Source organism: Pristiophorus japonicus, chromosome 15 (assembly GCF_044704955.1).
Source record: "Pristiophorus japonicus isolate sPriJap1 chromosome 15, sPriJap1.hap1, whole genome shotgun sequence".
Classification (NCBI taxonomy): domain Eukaryota; kingdom Metazoa; phylum Chordata; class Chondrichthyes; family Pristiophoridae; genus Pristiophorus; species Pristiophorus japonicus.
Genome location: NC_091991.1, coordinates 48,165,146 through 48,191,309, shown reverse-complemented (window position 1 = coordinate 48,191,309; position 26,164 = coordinate 48,165,146). Strand labels below are relative to the sequence as shown.

Below are 26,164 nucleotides of genomic sequence, written 5' to 3'. Positions count from 1 at the left end.
CTGACATATGACATGTGCTGATTAGGAAATGACACCTCCAACCTACCCATGTACAACAGTGGGCATCTTAGTGGATGGAGTTATTATAACTTCTTGGGATTATTTATTTTAATCTTAGCTGACAAATCACTCATCAGCAATATCAAACTGTTCCTTTCTAAACAAAAATAAAAAATGTGGAAAAAGGTTTAGTTATCAATATTTTGAACAAACTTTATGAATCTGTTATATTAATCCCCACACCTATACACAACTAAAAGGAAGCATTTCAAACCAGCTCACCACACTTCAGAAATTTTAAATAATACATCTAGAAAGCAAAACAAAACACTGCAGATGCTGGAAATCTGAAATAAAAACTGAAATGCTGAAAATGGTCAGCAGGTCAGGGAGCATCTGTGGAGAGAGAGACAGAGTTTCAGGTCAGTGGCCTTTTGTCAGAACTCGGTGAATTTAATTTTCTAGCTCGGTGAGAGCAGGAAATAGCACCGATACTGTCATCTTTGTACTGGAAAAAGAGGCGAGGGTGGGGACCCAAGTAGGACTGGAACAAAGAATGTTCCACACATCCCACGAAAAGGCAGGCCTAGCTAGGACCTATGTGGGTTCCCATAGCAACACCTTTAATTTGGTGGAAGAGAGTGGAGTCAAAGGAGAAGTTGTTCAATGTGAGAACATGTTCAGCCAGGCGGAGGAGGGTGGTGGTGGATAGGGACAAAGAAGAAGCGGAGGGCCCTCAGGTCATCCTGGTGGGATGGAGGTGTAGAGGAATTGGACATTCATGGTGAAAAGGAGATGGTTGGCGCCAGGAAACTGGAAACTGTTAAAGTGGCAGAGAGCATCGGAAGAGTCGCAGATGATGGTGGGAAGAGACTGGACAAGGGAAGAAATAAATAGAGTCGAGATGAGTTCTGATCAAAGGTCATCGACCTGAAATGGTAACTCACTTTCTTCATCTAGAAATCAAGTTATTTTTAAGCCTGTTTAAAAATGTTTGCATCTTTTAGCTGCTTCTCTTTTTCCTAGTGATATTTAAATTGTTATGTTATTGAAGCAGTTTCAATATAGACAACACTTTTTTTATGTGTTTAAATAAAAATGAAAGAGACTGCCCACATAAAAAATCCATACACATTTACCACCGCTCATAGATTTTGTATTCCATAGTAATGATGAAATTGAGCTTCCTATTTCTGTTTAGAGCATCAGCACCCTCTGTTGACTGTTTTCAGGATGGTATGAGACTGGATTCTGAAAAGCCCCTGTGATCATTTTTCCACCCCATTTACTCGTTCTAGTTATAACTAGGTCCCTTTTAGCTGTGACATTTTGTTGAGCAATGCTCTTTAATTATTTAATCCTTTTGTTGTTGGCTGCTTTGATTATTGAAAATGAATGTTAATGAGATTATTTAAATATATCCTCAATAATATTTAAAGTCCTATTTGATATTTATTATGTACGATTTAAATAACTGGTGCTGCCAATAACGTTATAATTAATTCCTGGGAGGGATGAGGGTTTTACTGTTGATCATTACTCACTCAAACCTTAATCTCACAGTTTGTGATTTGATTGAACTATCATTTTGTGACTCCATAGCAGCTACATGTGTTCTTAGATATAATATACGAAGGAGAGTCACACTGAAGATAGACTCACATGTTAAATTGGATAATAGTTTTATTGAATTAATGAAATATAGTTGTGATCAGTGGTCAACAAAATAAGTAAAATTTTAGAAGGCTGAGTTCTTCGCCTGAAGCAGCAGATCCAGACAGGTTGGTATGCAAACTAACATGCTAAAGCCTTACAGAGAACATAAACACAGCAAATCTATACAAGTTATTTCATATTGTAATCAGTATACACAGTTGCCCATTGTTAACAATCAGGTATTGGAATGAGACCGAAATACTGCACTGAAAATTAGAATAAAAAATTGCTTTGATGTGTGTAGTATTATTGCAGAAAAACAGCTGTGTGGATTGTATATCTGGTGGATTGATGTTATTAAACTGGAACAGAATTGGAGCTGCTCAAATAACAACAGATTATTAATTTGATAGTGAAACTACATGGTCAGAGCCAAATGATGGAACAATTATACAATCAAAACAAAGGAGTAAATTATTTCTTCTCATCAATTCCCCTCAGTTGTTTATTTTTGTTGGTTACTCTTCATTTTGACACTCCACAAAATTAAAATTAGTTTTTCAGGGCCATAGTATTTGTTTAGCAATCAATACGCTGTTAAAACCCCAGTTACATCTAATCCAACAGGGGCTAACATTTAATGGAGTACTTAACAGCGATATTACAGCGGAAAAGCCCAGGTTTTCATCCTTTTCACTAATTTCACTGATTACACTGATTGCCGGCTATTGGGAGGCGTGGGGGTTCCACAGCACTGTTAGTGTCAGAGCCATCATCATAGGAAGTCCCACGGAATCGAGGAAGACTTGTTTCCACTCCTGAAGTGAGTTCTTTGGTGGCTGAACAGTCCAATACGAGAGCCACAGACTCTGTCACAGGTGGGACAGATAGTCGTTGAGGGAAGGGGTGGGTGGGACTAGTTTGCCGCATGCTCTTTCCACTGCCTGCGCTTGATTTCTGCATACTCTCGGCATTGAGACTTGAGGTGCTTAGTGCCCTCTCGGATGCACTTCCTCCACTTAGGGCGGTCTTGGGCCAGGGACTCCCAGGTGTCAGTGGGGATGTCGCACTTTATCAGGGAGGCTTTGAGGGTGTCCTTGTAACGTTTCCCGTTGCCCACCTTTGGCTCATTTGCCGTGAAGGAGTTCTGAGTAGAGCACTTGCTTTGGGAGTCTCGTGTCTGACTTGCGAACTATGTGGCCTGCCCAGCGGAGCTGATCGAGTGTGGTCAGCGCTTCAATGTTGGGGATGTTAGCCTGGACGAGGACGCTGATGTTGATGTGACTGTCCTCCCATGGGATTTGTAGGATCTTGCGGAGATATAGAAACATAGAAACATAGAAATTAGGTGTAGGAGCAGGCCATTCGGCCCTTCGAGCCTGCACCGCCATGCAATAAGATCATGGCTGATCATTCAACCTCAGTACCCCTTTCCTGCTTTCTCTCCATACCCCTTGATCCCTTTAGCCATAAGGGCCATATCTAACTCCCTTTTGAATATATCTAACGAACTGGCCTCAACAACTTTCTGCAGTAGAGAATTCCACAGGTTAACTACTCTCTGAGTGAAGAAGTTTCTCCTCATCTCGGTCCTAAATGGCTTACCTCTTATTCTTAGACTGTGACACCTGGTTCTGGAACTCCCCAGCAAGGGAACGTTCTTCCTGCCTCTATCCCGTCAGAATTTTATATGTTTCTATGAGATCCCCTCTCATTCTTCTAAACTCCAGTGGATACAAGCCCAGTTGATCCAGTCTCTCCTCATATGTCAGTCCTGCCATCCCGGGAATCAGTCTGGTGAACCTTCACTGTACTCCCTCAATAGCAAGAACGTCCTTCCTCAGATTAGGAGACCAAAACTGAACACAATATTCTAGGTGTGGCCTCACCAAGGCTCTGACAACTGCAGTAAGACCTCCCTGCTCCTATACTCAAATCCTCTAGCTATGAAGGCCAACATGCCAGTTGCCTTCTTCACCGCCTGCTGTACCTGCATGCCAACCTTCAATGACTGATGCACCATGACCCCCAGATCTCGTTGCACCTCCCCTTTTCCTAATCTGTCATCATTCAGATAATATTCTGTCTTCCTGTTTTTGCCACCAAAGTGGATAACCTCACATTTATCCACATTATACTGCATCGTTGGTGATATTTCTCCAGCGACTTGAGGTGTCTGCTGTACATGATCCATTTCTCTGAGCCATACAGGAGGGCAGGTATTACTACAGCCCTGTAGACCATGAGCTTGGTGGCAATTTTGAGGGCCTGATCTTCAAACAATCTTTTCCTCAGGCGGCCGAAGGCTGCACTGACGCATTGGAGGCGGTGTTGGATCTCATCGTCAATGCCTGCTCTTGTTGATAGGCGTCTTCCGAGATATGGGACATGGTCCACATTGTCCAGGGCCACGCCATGGATCTTGATGACTGGGGGGCAGTGCTGTGCGGTGAGGACAGGCTGGTGGAGGACCTTTGTCTTACGGATGCAGAGTCAGAGCGGTAAATGACTAATGGCAACTGCAGGATTTCCGCGTTTAGATGCGCATGCGCTACATTCTGAAGTTGCGGTCAGTTTCAAAGGGATAATAACAGTGCACACTGTTAGTTCGCCAGTTTTACCCACCGGAAGTTTTGGCCCAATGTGACTGGCTCACCTTCTGATCGTCCCTGTCTGTTTAAGGAAGTCCCTAAGTTTTATTACTATCTTTTTTTGCACTGCTGAGGCCAGAAAACTAATCATATGACGAATCAAGTGCATGAATCTATGGAACTCCAAATCATTATGCTGCCATACTGCCTGATCGATTGGTTTAACTTTAAAGATTTATTTTAAACTATATTAATTTTTTTTTAAATATTGACTGAATAGTGTTTTTGGATAACGAGATGGAAAAACAGAAAATATATGTTATCATTTAAGATTTCTGCATGCTGTCAAGCAATGCTCGCTTACATTTCAATTTATTTGAATAAGTTAGCAGAAAATGCCATAATTATCCTCCATCTTACTGGTGCCAAAACTCACTTGTGGCACCCTGGCAGCAATACATTTCCCTACATATAGTGTACAAACTTTCGTCATACAATTATTTATTTGAGTTAAATTGCAATGTGGTGTTTAGCAGCAGTCAATGAAATAAAGATTTGCCAAATACATTATAATACACTATCTCTTTGGATTCCAATTTGGCTGATCAGTTATTACATTTTCTGTGTCAGACAAGACTGACCTGCCTGGTACCCCCAAAAAAACTTGCATTCGTATATATCCTCCCAGTTAAATTTCAGAATGCTACAGAACTGCACTTAATGTCGGTCTCTTAAGATTTGAGGAATGGGCTGGTACTTTCGCTGTGGGTATTATTTGGGGACAACTATTTAGGGAGATATGGGTTCAATGGCATGAGAAAATCTTCTCATCTAGACATTTGTTTTTTAGTGGGCTGTTCTTGGGGTGCACTTTATGTGCTTTAAAAGGCATGCTCCAGCATGATGTCGCATTCCGATATTTCTTGGCAAGCAACACGTAAATGATCGGGTTGACACACGGGTAGAAATAGTTAAGGATGGTGCAGCCGAAAAAGAGCATTTCCCAGGTCTGCCCAGGATGGCATGAGCCCAGGTATACGCAGAACTCTAAGATATAGCTGGGCAGCCAACACGCGGAGAAGGTGCCGGTTGCAAATAAAATCATGATGGACGCCCTCCTGGTGTTTCTGGAACTGACCAAGGACATCATGGGGCTTTTAAGAAGGAAGACTGCAAGCCGAGCGTAGTTAAAGGCGATCACCAGCATGGGCAGCAAATAATAAAGAACGAACTGAGCCAAGATCGTCTTGTATTTTTGCTCGGAAAACCCCGAGGCGCAGAGGGTGATGTTGTGGTCCCCTGTCCCTGTTGTGGCGTTGATCCGGAGAGGTATGGTCACACAGAGGCTCAAGACCCAGACGAAGCCCAGCATGACCACGCTCAGAGTCATTGCAGGGGGGCTGTGGGGTTTCATGATGATCCAGGCCCGGGTAATGGAGACTGCGCACAGAGAGTAAGCGCTAGCGGCCACGGAGAACGCCAGGAGGAACTGGAACACCTTGCAGAACGTCCTTCCAAAGGGCCAGGTGTATCCCAGTACAGCCACGATGAGGAAAGGGTCCAGGAGGAGAGAGATGAAATCTGCCACAGCCATGCTCACCAGCAGGATGTCCAAGCGGTTTTTACGGAATGAAACGTACTTGGCGAAGATGTAGAACACCAGCGTGTGGGCGAACACCCCAACCAACACGATGACACTGCAAGTGATGGCGAAGATGATCCCATATGCAATGGCCATGGTAAGAAATTCACAGTGGCCAGGGTCTTTTGCAGAAAGGTATCAAAAAATACAATGACTCAGTTTCTTGGTGTCCAGACACACGTGGAGACAGTTCTCTGCGGGAATAATAGCTTTTGATCGTCGCAATTCCCGTCTTCGCAATTCGACGAAAACTGGCTAAATAATGCAGTCAGGCGAATTGTTGCAGATGGAGACAGACGCTGTTAATGCTCGCTGATTGAAGGTTGACCGCTTTACTGACACACTTTTGCCCCAGCAGAAAGGAATAATTTACATGGGTCTTCCTGTCATTTCTGTCCTTAGGTAAACGTCCCAATCTATTGGATATTGACAAATTCGATCGTCACACAGTGTAAGAGCTGGAGTTACTTCGCGTATCCCAGCTCTGATAATAAACCTGTTGTGAATAATTAACTTTCTGACGTTGATTGCTTAGAATGTGTGTGCGTTTACAGTGAATCACAGGAAATGGATGCGAGGAGTGCTGACCCGAACTGTGATACAAAAACAGCTTACATTTATATATCGCCTTTAAACTAGAAAAACGTCCCAAGGTGTTCACAGGAATATAATCAGACAAAAGATGGCTCCAGCGGAACGAGATATTCATTGTGATGACTAAAAGCTTGGTGAAAAAAATAGATTTTAAGGAAGGTCTTAAAGGAGGAGAGAGAGGTGCAGGGTTGGAATTCCAGAGCTTAGGGCCTAAATGGCTTAAGGCACCGCTGTCAGTGGTGAGGCAAAGTGAGCGAGGGATGCACCAGAGGCCAGAGTGGTCGGATTGCAGAGCTCTTGAAGGGTTGCAGATGAAGAGGTTACAGAGATAGGGAGGGCTGAGGGATTTGAAAACAAGGATGAGAATTTTAATATTGGGGCATGTGGGACCAGAAGCCAATGTCGGTCAGCGAGCACAGGGGTGATGGGTGAATAGAACTTGGTGCAAATTAGGATATGGGCAGCAGAGTTCTGGATGAACTCCAGTTTTCAGAGGGTGGACAATGGGAGACTGGCCAGGGGAGCATTGGAATAGTTGTGTCTGGAGGTGATAACGACGGGGATGTGGGTTTCAGCTACAGATGGACATGCAGGGGTTAAGTCGAACAATGTTATGGAGGTGGAAGTTGACGGAAGTGATATGAATTTGGAAGCTCAGCTCGGAGACAAATAGGATGCCGAGGTTGTGAACAGTTGGCTTCAACAAGAGACACTGGTCAGGGACTGGGATGGAGTCGGTGATGAGAGTACGGAGATTATACTGGGGTCTGAAAATGATCCCACTAAAATCATCTTTTTGCCCACTCACTTAGCCTGTTTAAGAGAAAAGATATCCATCCGTGGCTAACTAAAAAAATCAAGGACGGTATCCAATTAAAACAAAGGCATATAAAGTGGCCAAAACTAGTGGGAGGACAGAAGACTGGGAAGCTTTTAAAAGCCAGCAAAGAACGACTAAAAAAATGATTAAGAAAGGGAAGATAGACTATGAAAGTAAACTCGCACAAAATATAAAAACAGATAGCAAGAGTTTCTACAGTTATATAAAATGGTCACTTAGGGGACGAGACCGGGGAATTAGTAATGGGGAACATGGAGATGGCAGAAACTCTGAACAAATGTTTTGTATCAGTCTTTTACGGTAGAGGACGGCAACAATATTCCAACAGTGGATAGTCAAGGGGCTATAGGGGAGGAGGAACTTAACACAATCACAATCACTAAGGAGGTGGTACTCAGAAAGATAATGGGACTAAAGGCAGATAAATCCCCTGGACCTGATGGCTTGCATCCTAGGGTCTTAAGAGAAGTAGTGGCAGGGATTGTGGATGCATTGGTTCTAATTTACCAAAATTCCATGGATTCTGGGGAGGTCCCAGCAGATTGGAAAACTGTGAATGTAACACCCCTATTTAAAAAAGGAGGCAGACAAAAAGCAGGAAACTATAGACCAGTTTGCCTAACATCAGTGGTTGGGAAAATGTTGCAGTCCATTATTAAAGAAGCAGTAGCAGGACATTTGGATAAGCAAAATTCGATCAGGCAGAGTCAGCATGGATTTATGAAGGGGGAGTCATGTTTGGCAAATTTACTGGAGTTCTTTGAGGATGTAACAAATAGGGTGGATAAAGGGGAACCAGTGGATGTGGTGTATTTGGACTTAGAGAAGGCATTTGACAAGTGCCACATAGAAACATAGAAACATAGAAAATAGGTGCAGGAGTTGGCCATTCAGCCCTTCGAGCCTGCACCGCCATTCAATGAGTTCATGGCTGAACATGCAACTTCAGAACCCCATTCCTGCTTTCTCGCCATACCCCTTGATCCCTCTAGTAGTAAGGACTACATCTAACTCCTTTTTGAATATATTTAGTGAATTGGCCTCAACAACTTCCTATGGTAGAGAATTCCACAGGTTCACCACTCTCTGGGTGAAGAAGTTTCTCCTCATCTCGGTCCTAAATGGCTTACCCCTTATCCTTAGACTGTGACCCCTGGTTCTGGACTTCCCCAACATTAGGAACATTCTTCCTGCATCTAACCTGTCTAAACTCACCAGAATTTTAAACCTTTCTATGAGATCCCCTCTCATTCTTCTGAACTCCAGTGAATACAAGCCCAGTTGATCCAGTCTTTCTTGATATGTCAGTCCCACCATCCCGGGAATCAGTCTGGTGAACCTTCGCTGCACTCCCTCAATCGCAAGAATGTCCTTCCTCAAGTTAGGAGACCAAAACTGTACACAATACTCCAGGTGTGACCTCACCAAGGCCTTGTACAACTGCAGCAACACCTCCCTGCCCCTGTACTCAAATCCCCTCGCTATGAAGGCCAACATGCCAATTGCTTTCTTAACCGCCTGCTGTACCTGCATGCCAATCTTCAATGACTGATGTACCATGACACCCAGGTCTCATTGCACCTCTCCTTTTTCTAATCTGTCACCATTCAGATAATAGACTGTCTCTCTGTTTTTACCACCAAAGTGGATAACCTCACATTTATCCACATTATATTTCATCTGCCATGCATTTGCCCACTCACCTAACCTATCCAAGTCACTCTGCAGCCTCATAGCATCCTCCTTGCAGCTCACACTGCCACCCAACTTAGTGTCATCCGCAAATTTGGAGATACTACATTTAATCCCCTCGTCTAAATCATTAATGTATAATGTAAACAGCTGGGGCCCCAGCACAGAACCTTGCGGTACCCCACTAGTCATTGCCTGCCATTGTGAAAAGTACCCATTTACTCCTACTCTTTGCTTCCTGTCTGCCAACCAGTTCTCAATCCACGTCAGCACACTACCCCCAATCCCATGTGCTTTAACTTTGCACATTAATCTCTTGTGTGGGACCTTGTCGAAGGCCTTCTGAAAGTCCAAATACACCACATCAACTGGTTCTCCCTTGTCCACTCTACTGGAAACATCCTCAAAAAATTCCAGAAGATTTGTCAAGCATGATTTCCCTTTCACAAATTCATGCTGACTTGGACCTATCATGTCACCTCTTTCCAAATGCACTGCTATGACATCCTTAATAATTGATTCCATCATTTTACCCACTACTGATGTCGGGCTGACCGGTCTATAATTCCCTGTTTTGTCTCTCCCTCCTTTTTTTAAAAGTGGGGTTACATTGGCTAACCTCCACTCCATAGGAACTGTTCCAGAGTCTATGGAATGTTGGAAAATGACTGTCAATGCATCCGCTATTTCCAAGGCCACCTCCTTAAGTACTCTGGGATGCAGTCCATCAGGCCCTGGGGATTTATCGGCCTTCAATCCCATCAATTTCCCCAACACAGTTTCCCGACTAATAAGGATTTCCCTCAGTTCCTCCTTCTTACTAGACCCTCTGACCCCTTTTATATCCGGAAGGTTGTTCGTGTCCTCCTTCGTGAATACTGAACCAAAGTACTTGTTCAATTGGTCTGCCATTTCTTTGCTCCCCGTTATGACTTCCCCTGATTCTGACTGCAGGGGACCTACATTTGTCTTTACTAACCTTTTTCTCTTTACATATCTATAGAAGCTTTTGCAGTCCATCATAATGTTCCCTGCAAGCTTCCTCTCGTACTCTATTTTCCCTGCCCTAATCAAACCCTTTGTCCTCCTCTGCTGAGTTATAAATTTCTCCCAGTCCCCGGGTTCGCTGCTATTTCTGGCCAATTTGTATGCCACTACCTTGGCTTTAATACTATCCCTGATTTCCCTTGATAGCAACGGTTGAGCCACCTTCCCTTTTTTATTTTTACGCCAGACAGGGATGTACAATTGTTGTAGTTCATCCATGCGGTCTCTAAATGTCTGCCATTGCCCATCCATTGTCAACCCCTTAAGTATCATTCGCCAATCTATCCTAGCCAATTCACGTCTCATACCTTCAAAGTTACCCTACTGCACAAAATTAAAGTTCATGGGGTTGGAGGTAATATATTAGCATGGATAGAGGATTGGCTAACTAACAGAAAACAGAGAGGCGGGATAAATGGTTCATTTTCTGGTTGGCACAGGGATCATTGCTGGGACCCCAACTATTTACAATCTATATTAACTTGGAAGAAGGGACTGAGTGTAATGTAGCCAAGTTTGCTGACAATAAAAGATGGGAGGAAAAGCAATGTGTGAGGAGGACACAAAAAATTTGCAAAAGGACATCGACAGGCTAAGTGAGTGGGCAAAAATTTGGCAGATGGAGTATAATGTTGGAAAGTGTGAGGACATGCACTTTGGCAGAAAAAATCAAAGAGCAAGTTATTATTTAAATAGAGAAAGATTGCAAAGTGCCGCAGTACAGCGGCACCTGGGGGGTACTTGTGCATGAAACACAAAAGGATAGTAAGCAAGTACAGCAAGTGATCAGGAAGGCCAATGGTATCTTGGCCTTTATTGTAAAGGGGATGGAGTATAAAAGCAGGGAAGTCTTGCTACAGCTATATAAGGTATTGGTGAGGCATGCAGTTTTGGTTTCCATATTTACGAAAGGATATACTTGCTTTCCTTTCAGAGAAGGTTCACTCGGTTGATTCCGGGGATGAGGGGGTTGACTTATGAGGAAAGATTGAGTAGGATGGGCCTCTACTCATTGGAGTTCAGAAGAATAAGAGGTGATCTTATCGAAACGTATAAGATTATGAGCGGGCTTGACAAGGTCAATGCAGAGAGGATGTTTCCACTGATCGGGGAGACTAGAACTAGAGGGCATGATCTTAGAATAAGGGGCCGCCCATTTAAAACTGAGATGAGAAAGAATTTCTTCTCTCAGAGGGTTGTAAATCTGTGGAATTTGCTGCCTCGGAGAACTGTGGAAGCTGGGACATTGAATACATTTAAGACAGAAATAGACAGTTTCTTGAGCGATAAGGGGATAAGGGGTTATAAAGAGTGGGCGGGGAAGTGGAGCTGAGTCCATGACCAGATCAGCCATGATCTTATTGAATGGCGGGGCAGGCTCGAGGGGCCGTATGGCCTACTCCTGTTCCTATTTCTTATGTTCTTATGATAGTTGGGGTCTTCCCAACATTTAACTTGAAGTAATTATAGCTCATCCAGGACTGAATGTTGCTCTGTTAGGCTGATAACACAGAGCCAGTGGAGGGGTTGAGAGAGCTGGTGGAGAGGCAGAGCTGGGTGTCCCCTGTGTACGTGTGGATCCTGATGGCACATATTTCGGCATTGTTTGCTCATTGCAATTATTGAAGAGAAACTCTACTCAGTCATTAGCCCCTGATTAATTGGTTAATTCCTCACCATTCCGTTTGAGTCTCATTGTGTTAGTTCACCTTGCAATTGAAACTCGTAAGAATCATTACTGTGTAGAACACACAAATATTTTCAACGTGTGCAGTATATTTATTACAACAGGTCTTTTACAGCATCTCCAGTAAGATCATGCCTCTTTTCTTACATCTGTAATAAGATCATATCCCCTTAATATTAATTTGTACTTAAATTGATTTTGTGATGTTAAACCCAGAAGATTGCTTCCCTGTTTGATTTCCAGAAAATTGATTTGATGTCATGTTATCAGAGAGTGACTATGATGTTTTCTTTGCAATACTGTGTTCATTTTGATTACATAACCCCCATCTTATCATCACTTTATAGTCCAAAGAAAACAAATTATAAACCTCAGTACCTAACTTAAACAATCCGTGTTAGTGATTTTTGTGAGATGAAGGTACACACCTGTTCAATATTATTTACTGTTTGATTTTACAAACACTTTCTACCTGAACAGACTTTAGGAGTGCTTTATCATTCTCTCCAATTATATAGTGCATATCTTTGACAGCGTTATATCAGGTGCCTGGCTCTACCATGCATGTTTCGCAAGGTAACAACTGCAGGAAAACAGGTAAGTAAACATGAGCACTGAGCACTCTATTTACTCCTCATTTCATTCACCAGATGTATGGAGCAGATTCTGTCAAAGCAAGGGAGTGGTTAAAGTCTGCTTTAAATATTCTGACAACAGAGCTATGTTATTCCATTGGGATTGGTAGGAACAAGGGACTGAAAATAAAAAGTTTGTTTTTAAAAAATTATAACAGCTAAGCTCTTTGTAATTACACTTTCATACCTTATTTTATCCATATTATCCATTCCACTTCTAATGGCCCAGCACACATTTCAGATTTTTTATGTACACTCTCTGATTGTGAGGTGATTAAAAAGCTGTTGCCCCGGACGTTCCATCTCCTGGGCACTGGGACCCGGCTGGGAATAGAGAACCTATAGCCCCGCCCACAATCTGTCCCTGGCTTAAATGGCCGCACATGCGCCGTGCTCCAGCCTTGTCCGAGATGGATTATTTTAGTGATTTTAAAATCAGAATTTCATAAACCACAATGTGTTAATGGCCCAGTGAATTTTGGGGAGCTGGAACTAGACTGGTGTAATAGACATTTTGATGGCAGCCGACAAGGGTTCTTGTGAAATTAATTTAATTAATCTCAACCTAATAGGCATAATCCCATAATACAAAACTACTCACAACTCTGCACAAATTTTCACGAACCTAGCAAGATGTAAGGAAAATTGGTGTGGGAAAATGCAATAATCACACCAGTGCAATAGTAGTGCAGTTAATAAGGATTAAGATGTTACGTAATAAAGGGAGTTTATTCTTCATCTGCCTATGTCACCTGTAGGGATTTAGCCAGATTCACTTTTCTTCACTGAAGAAAAACATAACTCACTTTGCCTACACTTTTTATTTGTATTTGACACACCACTAAGGATAAGGGGTAAGCCATTTATGACCGAGATGAGGAGAAACTTCTTCACCCAGAGAGTGGTGAACCTGTGGAATTCTCTACCACAGAAAGTTGTTGAGGCCAATTCACTAAAAATATTCAAAAAGGAGTTAGATGAAGTCCTTACTACTAGGGGGATCAAGGGGTATGGCGAGAAAGCAGGAATTGGGTACTGAAGTTGCATGTTCAGCCATGAACTCATTGAATGGCGGTGCAGGCTAGAAGGGCCGAATGGCACCTTCTAGCCATTTTCTATGTTTCTATGTTTCTATGTAACATAATTTACATATTTTATAATTTGCTTTTATAATTCCTTATTGCAATGAAGTTCTGCACTAAAACCTTTCTTTTAAGCTCTTGCCACCTTCTTCCACTATCAAAAGCCTCCTTACTTTCTTCATTTTAACGAGGTTATCTATTCCTCTCATTAGGCAAAATAAAAACAGAGAATGCTGGAAATTTCAGCGAGTCAGGCAGCATCCGTGGAGAGAAAAACAAAGTTAACGTGTCAGGTCGACGACCCTCAGTAGCCTCTCGTTAGGCTACTAGGGATCTAAATTATTTGAGATGAACTGTATAGTTTTCAGGATATAGATTGACACCAATCACATTTTCAACTGGACTGGCATGCTTGGACAGAAACTTCTAAACGGTAAACCGGAAACTAAAACCTTGAAAATACACGTAGAGAATTATCATATTAGCATTTAAAATGACCAAGCTAATGCATTTAAAATAGTGAGCAAAAGATATACCTACGAGTGCATAAGTGTTCATGGTTTAATGTTCATACAGCATTCCAAAGCCTAAAAGTCTGTTTTCTAGTAGGGAGACTTGAGATACAAATAATTATATACAGAGAAAAACTGCAGTGATGAGCAATGGGCTATCATTTGTCTCCTTTTGTTACAAACTATTTCTGTAAGGACTGTAATGATTTTAAATTAGAATCAGAGAAATTTACAACAAGGGGGGAGGCCATTTCGGCCCATCATGCCGGCCAACCTAGAGCTATTCAGCCTAATCCCACTTTTCAGCTCTTGGTCCGTAGCCCTGTAGGTTATGGCACTTTAAGTGCACATTCAAGTACTTTTTAAATGTAATGAGGGTTTCTGCCTCTACTGCCCTTTAAGGCAGTGAGTTCCAAAGCCCACCACCCTCTGGGTGAAGATATTTCCCCTCATATCTCCTCAAAATCTCCCCCCAATTACTTTAAATCTATGACCCCCGGTTGTTGACCCCTCTGCCAAGGGAAACGGGTCCTTCCTATCCACTCTATCCCGGCCCCTCATAATTTTATACACCTCAATCAGGTCTCCCCTCAGCCTCCCCTCAGCATCTCCAATCTTTCCTCATAGCCAAAATTCTCCAGTCCAGGCAATATTCTTGTAAATCTCCTCAGCACTCTTTCCAGTGCAATCACATCTTTCCTGTAATGTGGTAACCAGAACTGCACACAATACTCCAACTGTGGCATAAATCAGTGTTTTATACAATTCAAGCATAACCTTTTATTTATATTCCATCCCTTGACTAATAAAGGAAGAATTCCATACGCCTTCTTAACTACCTTATTTACCTGGCCTGCTACCTTCAGGGATCTCTGGACCTGCACTCCAAGGTCCCTTTGATCCTCTACACTTTTCAGTGGCCTACCATTTAATGTGTACTCCCTCGCCTGGTTAGACCTCCTCAAATGCATTACCTCACACTTCCCTGGATTGAATTCCATTTGCCACTGTTCTGCCCATCTGACCAGTACATTGATATCTTCCTGCAGTCTGCAGATTTCTTTTTCATTATCAACCATACAGCTTATTTTAATGTAATCTCCAAACTTCTTAATCATACCCCCAACATTTAAGTCCAAGTCATTGATATATACCACAAAAAATAAGGGACCCAGCACTGAGCCTTGAGAAACCCCACTGGATACAACCTTCCAGTCACAAAAACACCCATCAACCATTACCCTTTGCTTTCTGCCTCTGAGCCTAATTTGGATCCAACTTGCCACTTTGCCCTGGATCCCATGGCTTTTTACTTTCAGGACCAGTCTGCCATGTGGGACCTTATCAAAAATTTTGCTAAAATCCATATACACTACATCATATGCACTACCCTCATCAACACTCCTGGTTACCTCCTCGAAAAATTCAATCAAGTTAGTTAGACACAACCTTCCCCTAACCAATCCATGCTGACTGTCCTTGATTAATTCATACCTTGCCAAATGAAGATTTATCCTGTCCCTCCCCTCAGGATTTTTTCCAATAACTTTCCCATCACTGAGGTTAGGCTGACTGGTCTGTAATTACTCAGTCTATTTGTTTCTCCTTTTTAAACAAAGATACAACATTAGCAGTCCTCACCACTCTCTTTTGTGAAAACAGATGCAAAGTATTCATTAAGAATCTGCCTCCACACACAGATTTCCTTTATGGTCCCGAATAGGCCCCACTCTTTCTTTAGTTATCCTCTTGCTCTGAATGTATTTGTTGTGTATGGAGAAAGAGTCAGACTGAACACTGTGAGCTCAAAGTAAAGTGTGACCTTAGTCTTTTATTGCAGGTCTCCAGAGTGCCTCTCCAAACTGTGAAGACTCCTTAAATACCTGTGCTCCTAAGGATCCATTGGGATTCCAGGGGATGAGCCCTCTGGTGGCTGTACAGAGTAAATACAAGTAGACATATATAACACTCCTCCGACAAAGTCAATAGTGTAACTATATAAAACGTGAGTCGATCTGGGGGCCCTTCTTGCCCTGGTTGATCGTCTCGGTGTGAAAGCTTTGAATCATTTGTTGGGCCCTCGATGGACTGCTGTGCAGGTGGCCTTGCTGGGCTGCCTGGTGTGTTGGGCCCTGCTGGGCTGCTGTGGATGATGGGTTCTGTTTTGTGGTCAACTGTGGTGCCGGTTGCCACTGATGTGCATGTTGGGGGATCAAAAAAAGTAGGATCCAAGGTGGGTTGCTCAGGATAGTCTGTGAATCTGAGTTTGATTTGATCCAAGTGTTTCCGGTGAATGGGTCCTTTTGAAAGTTTGACTGGAAACACCCTGCTCCCCTCTTTGGCCACGACAGTGCCGGGAAGCCACTTGTGACCTTGATCATAATTTAATACAAATACAGGATCATTGATTTCAATCTCACGTGACACATTTGCGCTATCATGGTTTGCACTTTGTTAAAGCCGCCTGCTCTCTACCTGTTCATGTAGATCAGGGTGAACTAATGAGAGCTTTGTCTTAAGTGCTCTTTTCATGAGCAGTTCAGCAGGTGGGATCCCAGTGAGTGAGTGGGGTCTTGTGCGGTAGCTAAGCAGGACTCGGGATAGGCGAGTTTGCAAGTGAGCCTTCAGTTATCCTCTTCAAGCCTTGCTTGATGGTTTGTACTGCTCTCTCTGCCTGACCATTGGAAGCTGGTTTAAACGGGGCAGATGTGACATGTTTGATCTGGCGTGTTGGCTGTGCCCTCGCTGGGCTGGCGTGTTGTTGGCCCTGCAGGGCTGCTGGGTGAACCTGGCCTTGCTGGGCTGCTGGGCATGATGGACTCAATTTCCTGGTCCGGGGTGGAGTCGTTGATCCTTTGGGTGTGTGTTGTGGGCTCGAAAAAGGTGGTGTCTGCTGTGGGTTGTTCAGGGCAGTCTCTGAACCGCAGCCTCGTTTGGTCCAGGTGCTCTCTGCAAATTTGTCCATTGTCTAGTTTGACGACTATCACCCTACTCCCTTCTTGAGCTATCACCGTGCCCACGATCCACTTGGGACCATGTCCATAGTTTAGCACATACACAGGATCATTCAGATCAATTTCCCGTGACACAGTGGCGCGACCATCGTTTACATTTTGTTGCTGCCGCCTGTTCTCTACCTGATCATGCAGGTTGGGGTAAACCAGCGAGAGTCTGGTTTTAAGGGTCCTTTTCATGAGCAGCTCAGCCGGGGGCATCCCTGTGAGCGAGTGGGGTCTCGTGCGGTAGCTGAGCAGTACTCAGGACAGGCGGGTTTGGAGTGAGCCTTCTGTGACTCATTTGAGGCTCTGTTTGATTGTTTGTACTGCCCGCTCTGCCTGCCCATTGGAGACTGGTTTAAACGGGGCCGAGGTGACATGTTTGATCCCATTGCGGGTCATGAATTCTTTAAATTCGGCACTGGTGAAACATGGCCCGTTGTCACTGACCAGTATGTCAGGCTGGACGTGGGTGGAAAACATGGCCCTCAGGCTTTCAATGGTGGCGGCGGCGGTGTTTCCCGACATTATTTCACATTCAATCCATTTTGAAAAAGCATCCACCACCACCAGGAACATTTTACCGAGAAACGGGCCCGCGTAGTCGACATGGATCCTCGATCATGGTCTGGAGGGCAAGGACCACAAACTTAGTGGTGCCTCTCTGGGCGCGTTGCTCAACTGAGCACACATGCTGCATTGCCGTACACAGGACTCTAAGTCAGAGTCGATACCGGGCCACCACACGTGGGATCTGGCTATCGCTTTCATCATTATTATTCCCGGGTGTGTGCTGTGGAGATCCGAGATATATGTCTCCCTGCCCTTTTTTGGTAGCACTACATGGTTACCCCACTACAGGCAGTCTGCCTGAATGGACAGCTCGTCCTTTCGCCACTGGCAGGGCTTGATTAGCTCTTGCATTTCAACGGGGATGCTGGCCCAGCTCCCATGCAGTACACAGTTTTGTACTAGGGACAGCAGAGGATCTTGGTTGGTCCAACTTCCTCGCAATGCTAGTTTGTAGTAATACACACCCAACTCCATATGACGACGCATCACATCCCCCTGCAAAACAGATACACTGCTTTGGGTACTGTTGAGGGGGATGACTCATCAGGGGAGGGCAGCAGCAGCCAAGTTCAAGGCACCATGGCTGGCTCTGTTGCACTTGAGGGCAGGAAAAAGTGTGGGAGAGCGATAGTGATAGGGGATTCAATTGTAAGGGGAATAGATAGGTGTTTCTGCAGCCGCAACCGAGACTCCAGGATGGTATGTTGCCTCCCTGGTGCAAGGGTCAAGGATGTCTCGGAGCGGGTGCAGGACATTCTAAAAAGGGAGGGAGATCAGCCAGTTGTCGTGGTGCACATTGGTACCAACGACATAGGTAAAAAAAGGGATGAGGTCCTACGAAACAAATTTAAGGAGCTAGGAGCTAAATTAAAAAGTAGGACCTCAAAAGTTGTAATCTTGGGATTGCTACCAGTGCCACGTGCTAGTCAGAGTAGGAATCGCAGGATAGCGCAGATGAATACGTGGCTTGAGCAGTGGTGCAGCAGGGAGGGATTCAAATTCCCGGGGCATTGGAACCGGTTCTGGGGGAGGTGGGACCAGTACAAACTGGATGGTCTGCACCTGGGCAGGACCGGAACCAATGTCCTAGGGGGAGTGTTTGCTAGTGCTGTTGGGGAGGAGTTAAACTAATATGGCAGGGGGATGGGAACCAATGCAGGGAGACAGAGGGAGACAAAAAGGAGACAAAAGCAAAAGACAGAAAGGAGATGAGGAAAAGTGGAGGGCAGAGAAACCCAAGGCAAAGAACAAAAAGGACCATTGTACAGCAAAATTCTAAAAGGACAAAGGGTGTTAAAAAAACAAGCCTGAAGGCTTTGTGTCTTAATGTAAGGAGTATCCGCAATAAGGTGGATGAATTCACTGTGCAAATAGATGTTAACAAATATGATGTGATTGGGATTACGGAGACGTGGCTCCAGGATGATCAGGGCTGGGAACTCAACATCCAGGGGTATTCAACATTCAGGAAAGATAGAATAAAAGGAAAAGGAGGTGGGGTAGCATTGCTGGTTAAGGAGGAGATTAAGGCAATAGTTAGGAAGGACATTAGCTTGGATGATGTGGAATCTATATGGGTAGAGCTGCAGAACACCAAAGGGTAAAAAACATTAGTGGGAGTTGTGTACAGACTTCCAAACAGTAGTAGTGAGGTTGGGGAGGGCATCAAACAGGAAATTAGGGGTGCATGCAATAAAGGTGCAGCAGTTATAATGGGTGACTTTAATATGCACATAGATTGGATTAACCAAACTGGAAGCAATACGGTGGAGGAGGATTTCCTGGAGTGCATAAGGGATGTTTTTTTAGACCAATATGTTAAGGAACCAACTAGGGGGGAGGCCATTTTAGACTGGGTGTTGTGTAATGAGAGAGGATTAATTAGCAATCTCATTGTGCGAGGCCCCTTGGGGAAGAGTGACCATAATATGGTGGAATTCTGCATTAGGATGGAGAATGAAACAGCTAATTCAGAGACCATGGTCCAGAACTTAAAGAAGGCTAACTTTGAAGGTATGAGGCGTGAATTGGCTAGGATAGATTGCCAAATGATACTTAAGGGGTTGACTGTGGATGGGCAATGGCAGACATTTAGAGACCGCATGGATGAACTACAACAATTGTACATTCCTGTCTGGCGTAAAAATAAAAAAGGGAAGGTGGCTCAACCGTGGCTATCAAGGGAAATCAGGGATAGTATTAAAGCCAAGGAAGTGGCATACAAATTGGCCAGAAATAGCAGCGAACCCGGGGACTGGGAGAAATTTATAACTCAGCAGAGGAGGACAAAGGGTTTGATTAGGGCAGGGAAAATGGAGTACGAGAAGAAGCTTGCAGGGAACATTAAGACGGATTGCAAAAGTTTCTATAGATATGTAAAGAGAAAAAGGTTAGTAAAGACAAACGTAGGTCCCCTGCAGTCAGAATCAGGGGAAGTCATAACGGGGAACAAAGAAATGGCGGACCAATTGAACAAGTACTTTGGTTCGGTATTCACTAAGGAGGACACAAACAACCTTCCGGATATAAAAGGGTTCGGAGGGTCTAGTAAGGAGGAGGAACTGAGGGAAATCCTTATTAGTCGGGAAATTGTGTTGGGGAAATTGATGGGATTGAAGGCCGATAAATCCCCAGGGCCTGATGGACTGCATCCCAGAGTACTTAAGGAGGCGGCCTTGGAAATAGTGGATGCATTGACAGTCATTTTCCAACATTCCATTGACTCTGGATCAGTTCCTATGGAGTGGAGGGTAGCCAATGTAACCCCACTTTTTAAAAAAGGAGGGAGAGACAAAACAGGGAATTATAGACCGGTCAGCCTGACATCGGTAGTGGGTAAAATGATGGAATCAATTATTAAGGATGTCATAGCAGTGCATTTGGAAAGAGGTGACATGATAGGTCCAAGTCAGCATGGATTTGTGAAAGGGAAATCATGCTTGACAAATCTTCTGGAATTTTTTGAGGATGTTTCCAGTAGAGTGGACAAGGGAGAACCAGTTGATGTGGTATATTTGGACTTTCAGAAGGCTTTCGACAAGGTCCCACACAAGAGATTAATGTGCAAAGTTAAAGCACATGGGATTGGGGGTAGTGTGCTGACATGGATTGAGAACTGGTTGTCAGACAGGAAGCAAAGAGTAGGAGTAAATGGGGACTTTTCAGAATGGCAGGCAGTGACTAGTGGGGTACCGCAAGGTTCTGTGCTGGGGCCCCAGCTGTTTACACTGTACATTAATGATTTAGACGAGGGGATTAAATGTAGTATCTCCAAATTTGCGGATGACACTAAGTTGGGTGGCAGTGTGAGCTGCGAGGAGGATGCTATGAGGCTGCAAAGCGACTTGGATAGGTTAGGTGAATGGGCAAATGCATAGCAGATGAAGTATAATGTGGATAAATGTGAGGTTATCCACTTTGGTGGTAAAAACAGAGAGGCAGACTATTATCTGAACGGTGACAGATTAGGAAAAGGGGAGGTGCAACGAGACCTGGGTGTCATGGTACATCAGTCATTGAAGGTTGGCATGCAGGTACAGCAGGCGGTTAAGAAAGCAAATGGCATGTTGGCCTTCATAGCGAGGGAATTTGAGTACAGGGGCAGGGAGGTGTTGCTACAGTTGTACAGCGCCTTGGTGAGGCCACACCTGGAGTATTGTGTACAGTTTTGGTTTCCTAACCTGAGGAAGAACATTCTTGCTATTGAGGGAGTGCAGCGAAGGTTCACCAGACTGATTCCCGGGATGGCGGGACTGACCTATCAAGAAAGACTGGATCAACTGGGCTTGTATTCACTGGAGTTCAGAAGAATGAGAGGGGACCTCATAGAAACGTTTAAAATTCTGACGGGTTTAGACAGGTTAGATGCAGGAAGAATGTTCCCAATGTTGGGGAAGTCCAGAACCAGGGGTCACAGTCTAAGGATAAGGGGTAAGCCATTTAGGACCGAGATGAGGAGGAACCTCTTCACCCAGAGAGTGGTGAACCTGTGGAATTCTCTACCACAGAAAGTTGTTGAGGCCAATTCACTAAATATATTCAAAAAGGAGTTAGATGAAGTCCTTACTACTAGGGGGATCAAGGGGTATGGCGATAAAGCAGGAATGGGGTACTGAAGTTGCATGTTCAGCCATGAACTCATTGAATGGCGGTGCAGGCTAGAAGGGCCGAATGGCCTACTCCTGCACCTATTTTCTATGTTTCTATGTTTCTACATGCTAGCACAAGTCTTTTACACGGGTTATACAATACAAGCAGCTTGTTGGAGCATAAAATGTTTCTGGCTTTTCAAAAGCAATTACTTGTTTTTTTCTCCATACCCAGTTCTCACCTTTACGCAATAACACATGTAGAGGCTCTAAGAGGCTGCTTAACCCTGGTAGGAAGTTACCAAAATAGTTGAGGAGTCCCAGGAACGACCGCAGCTCCGTGATGCGCGTTCCTGAGAGCCTCTGTCTTCGCGTCTGTGGGCCGAATGCCATCCGCTGCGATCCTTCACCCCAAAAACTCCACTTCTGTTGCCATGAAGACACATTTCGGCCACTTCAGCCACAGCCCTACATGATCCAGTCGCTGGAGGACCTCCTCCAGGTTTTGTAGGTGCTCAACGGTGTCCTGACCTGTGACCAATATGTCGTCCTGAAAAACCACCATGTGTGATACCGACTTGAGTATGCTCTCTATGTTTCTCTGGAAGGTCGCTGCAGCCGACCAAATTCCAAGCTCGCATCTGTTGTAGAAGAACAGTCCCTTGTGCGTGTTGATGCAGGTGAGGCCCTTCGAAGACTCCTCCAACTCCTACGTCATGTCGGCCGAAGTCAGGTCGAGCTTGGTGAACGTCTTGCCTCCTGCCAGCGTCGCAAATGGGTCGTCTGCCTTAGCTAGCAGATATTGGTCCGGCAGCGAGAAACGATTAATAGTTACTTTATAATTGCCGCAAATCCTAACTGTGCCATCACTTTTAAGTACTGGAACAATCAGGCTGGCCCACTCGCTGAATTCTGCTGGGGAGATGATGCCCTCGCGTTGCAGCCTGTCCAGCTTGATTTCCACTCTCTCCCTCATCATGTGAGCTACCGCTCGCGCCTTGTGGTGAATGGGTCGTGCCTCTGGGACCAAGTGGATCCGCACCTTCGTCCCAGAAAAGTTTCCAATTCCTGGCTCAAAAACGAAGGAAATTTATTAAGAACCTGGATACATGAGGCCTCATCGACATGTGATAGTGCTCAGACATGCTATTGCAATGGCCTTACTGAGGGTCGGTATCTCTGCAGTCAAAAGTTTTCGTAGGATGGTCTCATGGCCAATGCCCAGTACAAGAAAGTCTCTGAGCATCTGCTCCAGGTAGCCATCAACCTCACATTGTCCTGCAAGTCGCCTTAGCTCAGCGACGTAGGTCGCCACTTCCTGACTTTCAGATCGCTGGCACGTGTACCTCGCCATCAGCACGCTCTCCCTCGGGTTAAGAGGCTCCCGAACCAGTATACACAGCTCCTCATACGACTTATCTGTGGGTTTCATCGGAGCCAGAAGATTCTTCATGAGGCTGTAGGTCGGTGCCCCGCAGACCGTGAGGAGGACCGCTCTCCTTTTTGCAGCGCTTCCTTCACTGTTCAGCTCGTTGGCTACAAAGCACTGGTCGAGCTGTTCGACATAGGCTTCCCAGTCCTCACCCTCCGAGATCTTCTCCAAGATGCCCACAGTTTGCTGCAGCTTTGCGTTGGATTCGTATACTCGTCGCCAGTTATTGTGTTCCTAACACAGATGAGACTGCACACAGGGAGGTTAAAGTAACAGTCACTTAGGGGCCGGCTGATGTACTGATGCTGGGATCCCTTGGGACTTCAGGGGATGCGCTCCCTGGTGGCGGAACATGGGAGTCCATGCTTTACAGATACACAACACAATCCACTTGGAATACGTGTCTACAACCACAAGGAACATTTTACCCAAGAAAGGGCCTGCATAGTTGACGTGTACCCTCGACCACGGTTTAAAGGGCCAAGACCATAAACTTAGCGGTGCCTCCCCGGGTACAATGCTTAACTGCGAGCATGTGTTACATCTGTGAATGCAGGACTCTAAGTCAGCATCGATACCAGGCCACCACACGTGGGATCTGCATATCGCTTTCATCATTACGATGCCTGGGTGAGTACTGTGGAGGTCATTGATGAAGGTGTCTCTGCCCTTCTTGGGGACCACTATTCGATTGCCCCACAGAAGGCAGTCAGCCTGTATAGACATTTATTCTTTGCGCCGCTGGAATGGCTTTATCTCTTCCTGCGTTTCCACTGGGACACTGGATCAGCACTCATGAAGCACATAGCTTTTGACTAGAGATAATAAAGGGTCTTGGCTTGTCCAGGTTTTGATCTGCCGGGCAGTGACTGGTGATTGGTCACTCTCAAATACTTACATAACCATGGCCATTTCCACCCCCGTGGTGGGCAATGGCAGCCTAATGATACCATCGGCGCAGTTTCTGTTGTATGCGGACAACGTGAGCGCCCATCTCTGGATCGGGCCGATGCGTTGGTATTTATCCCTTTACTCTCGGAGAACAGGGATATAAGTGGCTTATGGTCAGTTTCCAATTCGAATTTTAGCCCAAACAGGTATTAATGCATTTTCTTTACCCCATAGACACACGCTAAAGCTTCTTTCTCAATCATGCTGAAGCTCTCTCAGCCTTAGACAAACTCCTGGATGCATAAGCAACTGGTTGCAGTTTCCAAAATCATTAGTTTGTTGCAATACACACCCGACGCCATATGACGATGCATCACAGGCTAGTACCAAACGCTTACATGGATCATACAACACAAGCAATTTCTTTGAGCATAACAATTTTCTCGCTTTTACAAAGGCATTTTCTTGGCTTTTGCCCCAAACCCATTCATCCCCTTTTTGTAGTAAGACAAGTGCTGAGACCCAGTAAGAAGTTACCAAAGTAGTTCAGGAGTCCCAGAAATGACCGCAGCTCCGTCACGTTGTGTGGCCTCGGTGCGATCTTGATTGCCTCCGTCTTCGCGTTGGTGGGCCTGATGCCGTCCACCACAATCCTCCTTCCCAGGAACTCCACTTCAGGCGCCAGGAAAATACACTTCGAGTGATTTGACCTGAGCCCCACGCGGTTGAGTCGACTAAGAACCTCCTCCAGGTTCTGCAGATGCTCAACTGTGTTCCGACCTGTGACCAAGATATCGTCCTGGAAGACCACGGTGTGCGGGACCGACTTCAGTAAGCTTTCCATGGTTCTCTGGAATATCGCTGCCGCTGAACGGATTCCAATTGGCCACCTGTTGTAAACAAAAAGACCTTTATGCGTGTTGATGCAGGTGAGGGCCTTCGATGATTCCTCCAGTTCCTGCGTCATGTAGGCTGAAGTCAGATCCAGCTTCGTGAACGTCTTTCCTCCCACCAGCATTGCAAAGAGTTCGTCGGCCTTTGGTAGTGGGTATTGGTCCTGCAGGGAGAAATGATTGATAGTTACTTTGTAATCGCCACAGATTATTACGGCGTCGTCTCCCTTGAGGATTGGGACGATAGGACTGGTCAACTCGTTGAACTCGATCGGGAAAATGATGCCATCTCTTCGCAGCCAGTCTAGCTCGATGTCTACCCTTTCTCTCATCATGTACGGTACTGCTCTCGCCTTGTGATGGATGGGTCGCACCCCCGGAATTAGGTGGATGTGAACATTTGCTCCTTGGAATTTCCCGATGCCTGGTTTGAACAGCGAAGGAAATTTGTTTAAGACCTGGGCACACAAAGTGTCGTCAGCGGGCGATAGCGCTCGGACGTCGTCCCAGTTCCAGCGTATCTTTCCCAGCCAGCTCCTGCCGAGCAGCAGGGGACCATCGCCCGGTACCACCCAGAGTGGTAGCTTGTGCACAGCTCCATCATAGGAGACCTTTATGGTGGCACTGCTGATTACAGGAATCAGTTCTTTCGTGTAAGTTCTTAGTTTCGTGCGAACTGGAGTTAAGACTGGCCTTGAGGCCTTGTTGCACCACAACCTTTCGAAAGTCTTTTTGCCCATGATGGACTGGCTCGCGCCCGTGTCCAGCTCCCTTGACACTGGGAGTCCATTTAGTTCAACATTCAGAATTACCGCGGGACAGTTCATGGTGAATGTGTGCACCCCATGTACCTCTGCCTCCTCGGTCTGAGGCTCTGGTTCGTCGTGATCCTCCGTGGATATGTCCTCCTCTGCAACATGGTGGTTTGCAGGTTTAACAAGATTTGCAGCTCGCCTGCACATACGTTGGAGGTGTCCCATTGTGACACAGCCCTTGCAAACGTACCCTTTGAATCGGCATGAATGGAAACGATGATCACCCCTGCAGTGCCAACAAGGTGTTAATGGCCTTGCATTCATCACCCTTGCTAGTGGACTCTGAGACATCTGCAGACGTGTAGCTGCAGGTATGTGTGACCTGCCCTGTACGTTACAATTCGAAAACAACATCACTTTGTTCACAGTACTTGTAGCAGCACTTCTGTGCTGAGAGATTTGCTTTGTATTGTCACTGGTGGCAATGAATGCCTGGACTATCGCTATGGCCTTCCTCAAGGTTGGGGTCTCTACAGTCAAAAGTTTGCGAAGTATGG

At 45.1% G+C, this 26,164-nt stretch overlaps 1 protein-coding gene across 1 annotated transcript in view; it reads right to left on the bottom strand.

Moving 5' to 3' along the window:
- Positions 1–5,052: 5,052 nt before the first annotated feature.
- LOC139281539 (galanin receptor 2b) overlaps positions 5,053–26,164 on the bottom strand; it is a 29,179-nt gene continuing 8,067 nt past the window's right edge. Inside the window, exon 2 of the mRNA XM_070901705.1 lies at positions 5,053–6,011. Coding sequence (XP_070757806.1) covers positions 5,053–6,011 — 959 coding nt within the window. The remainder of the gene's footprint in view (positions 6,012–26,164) is intronic.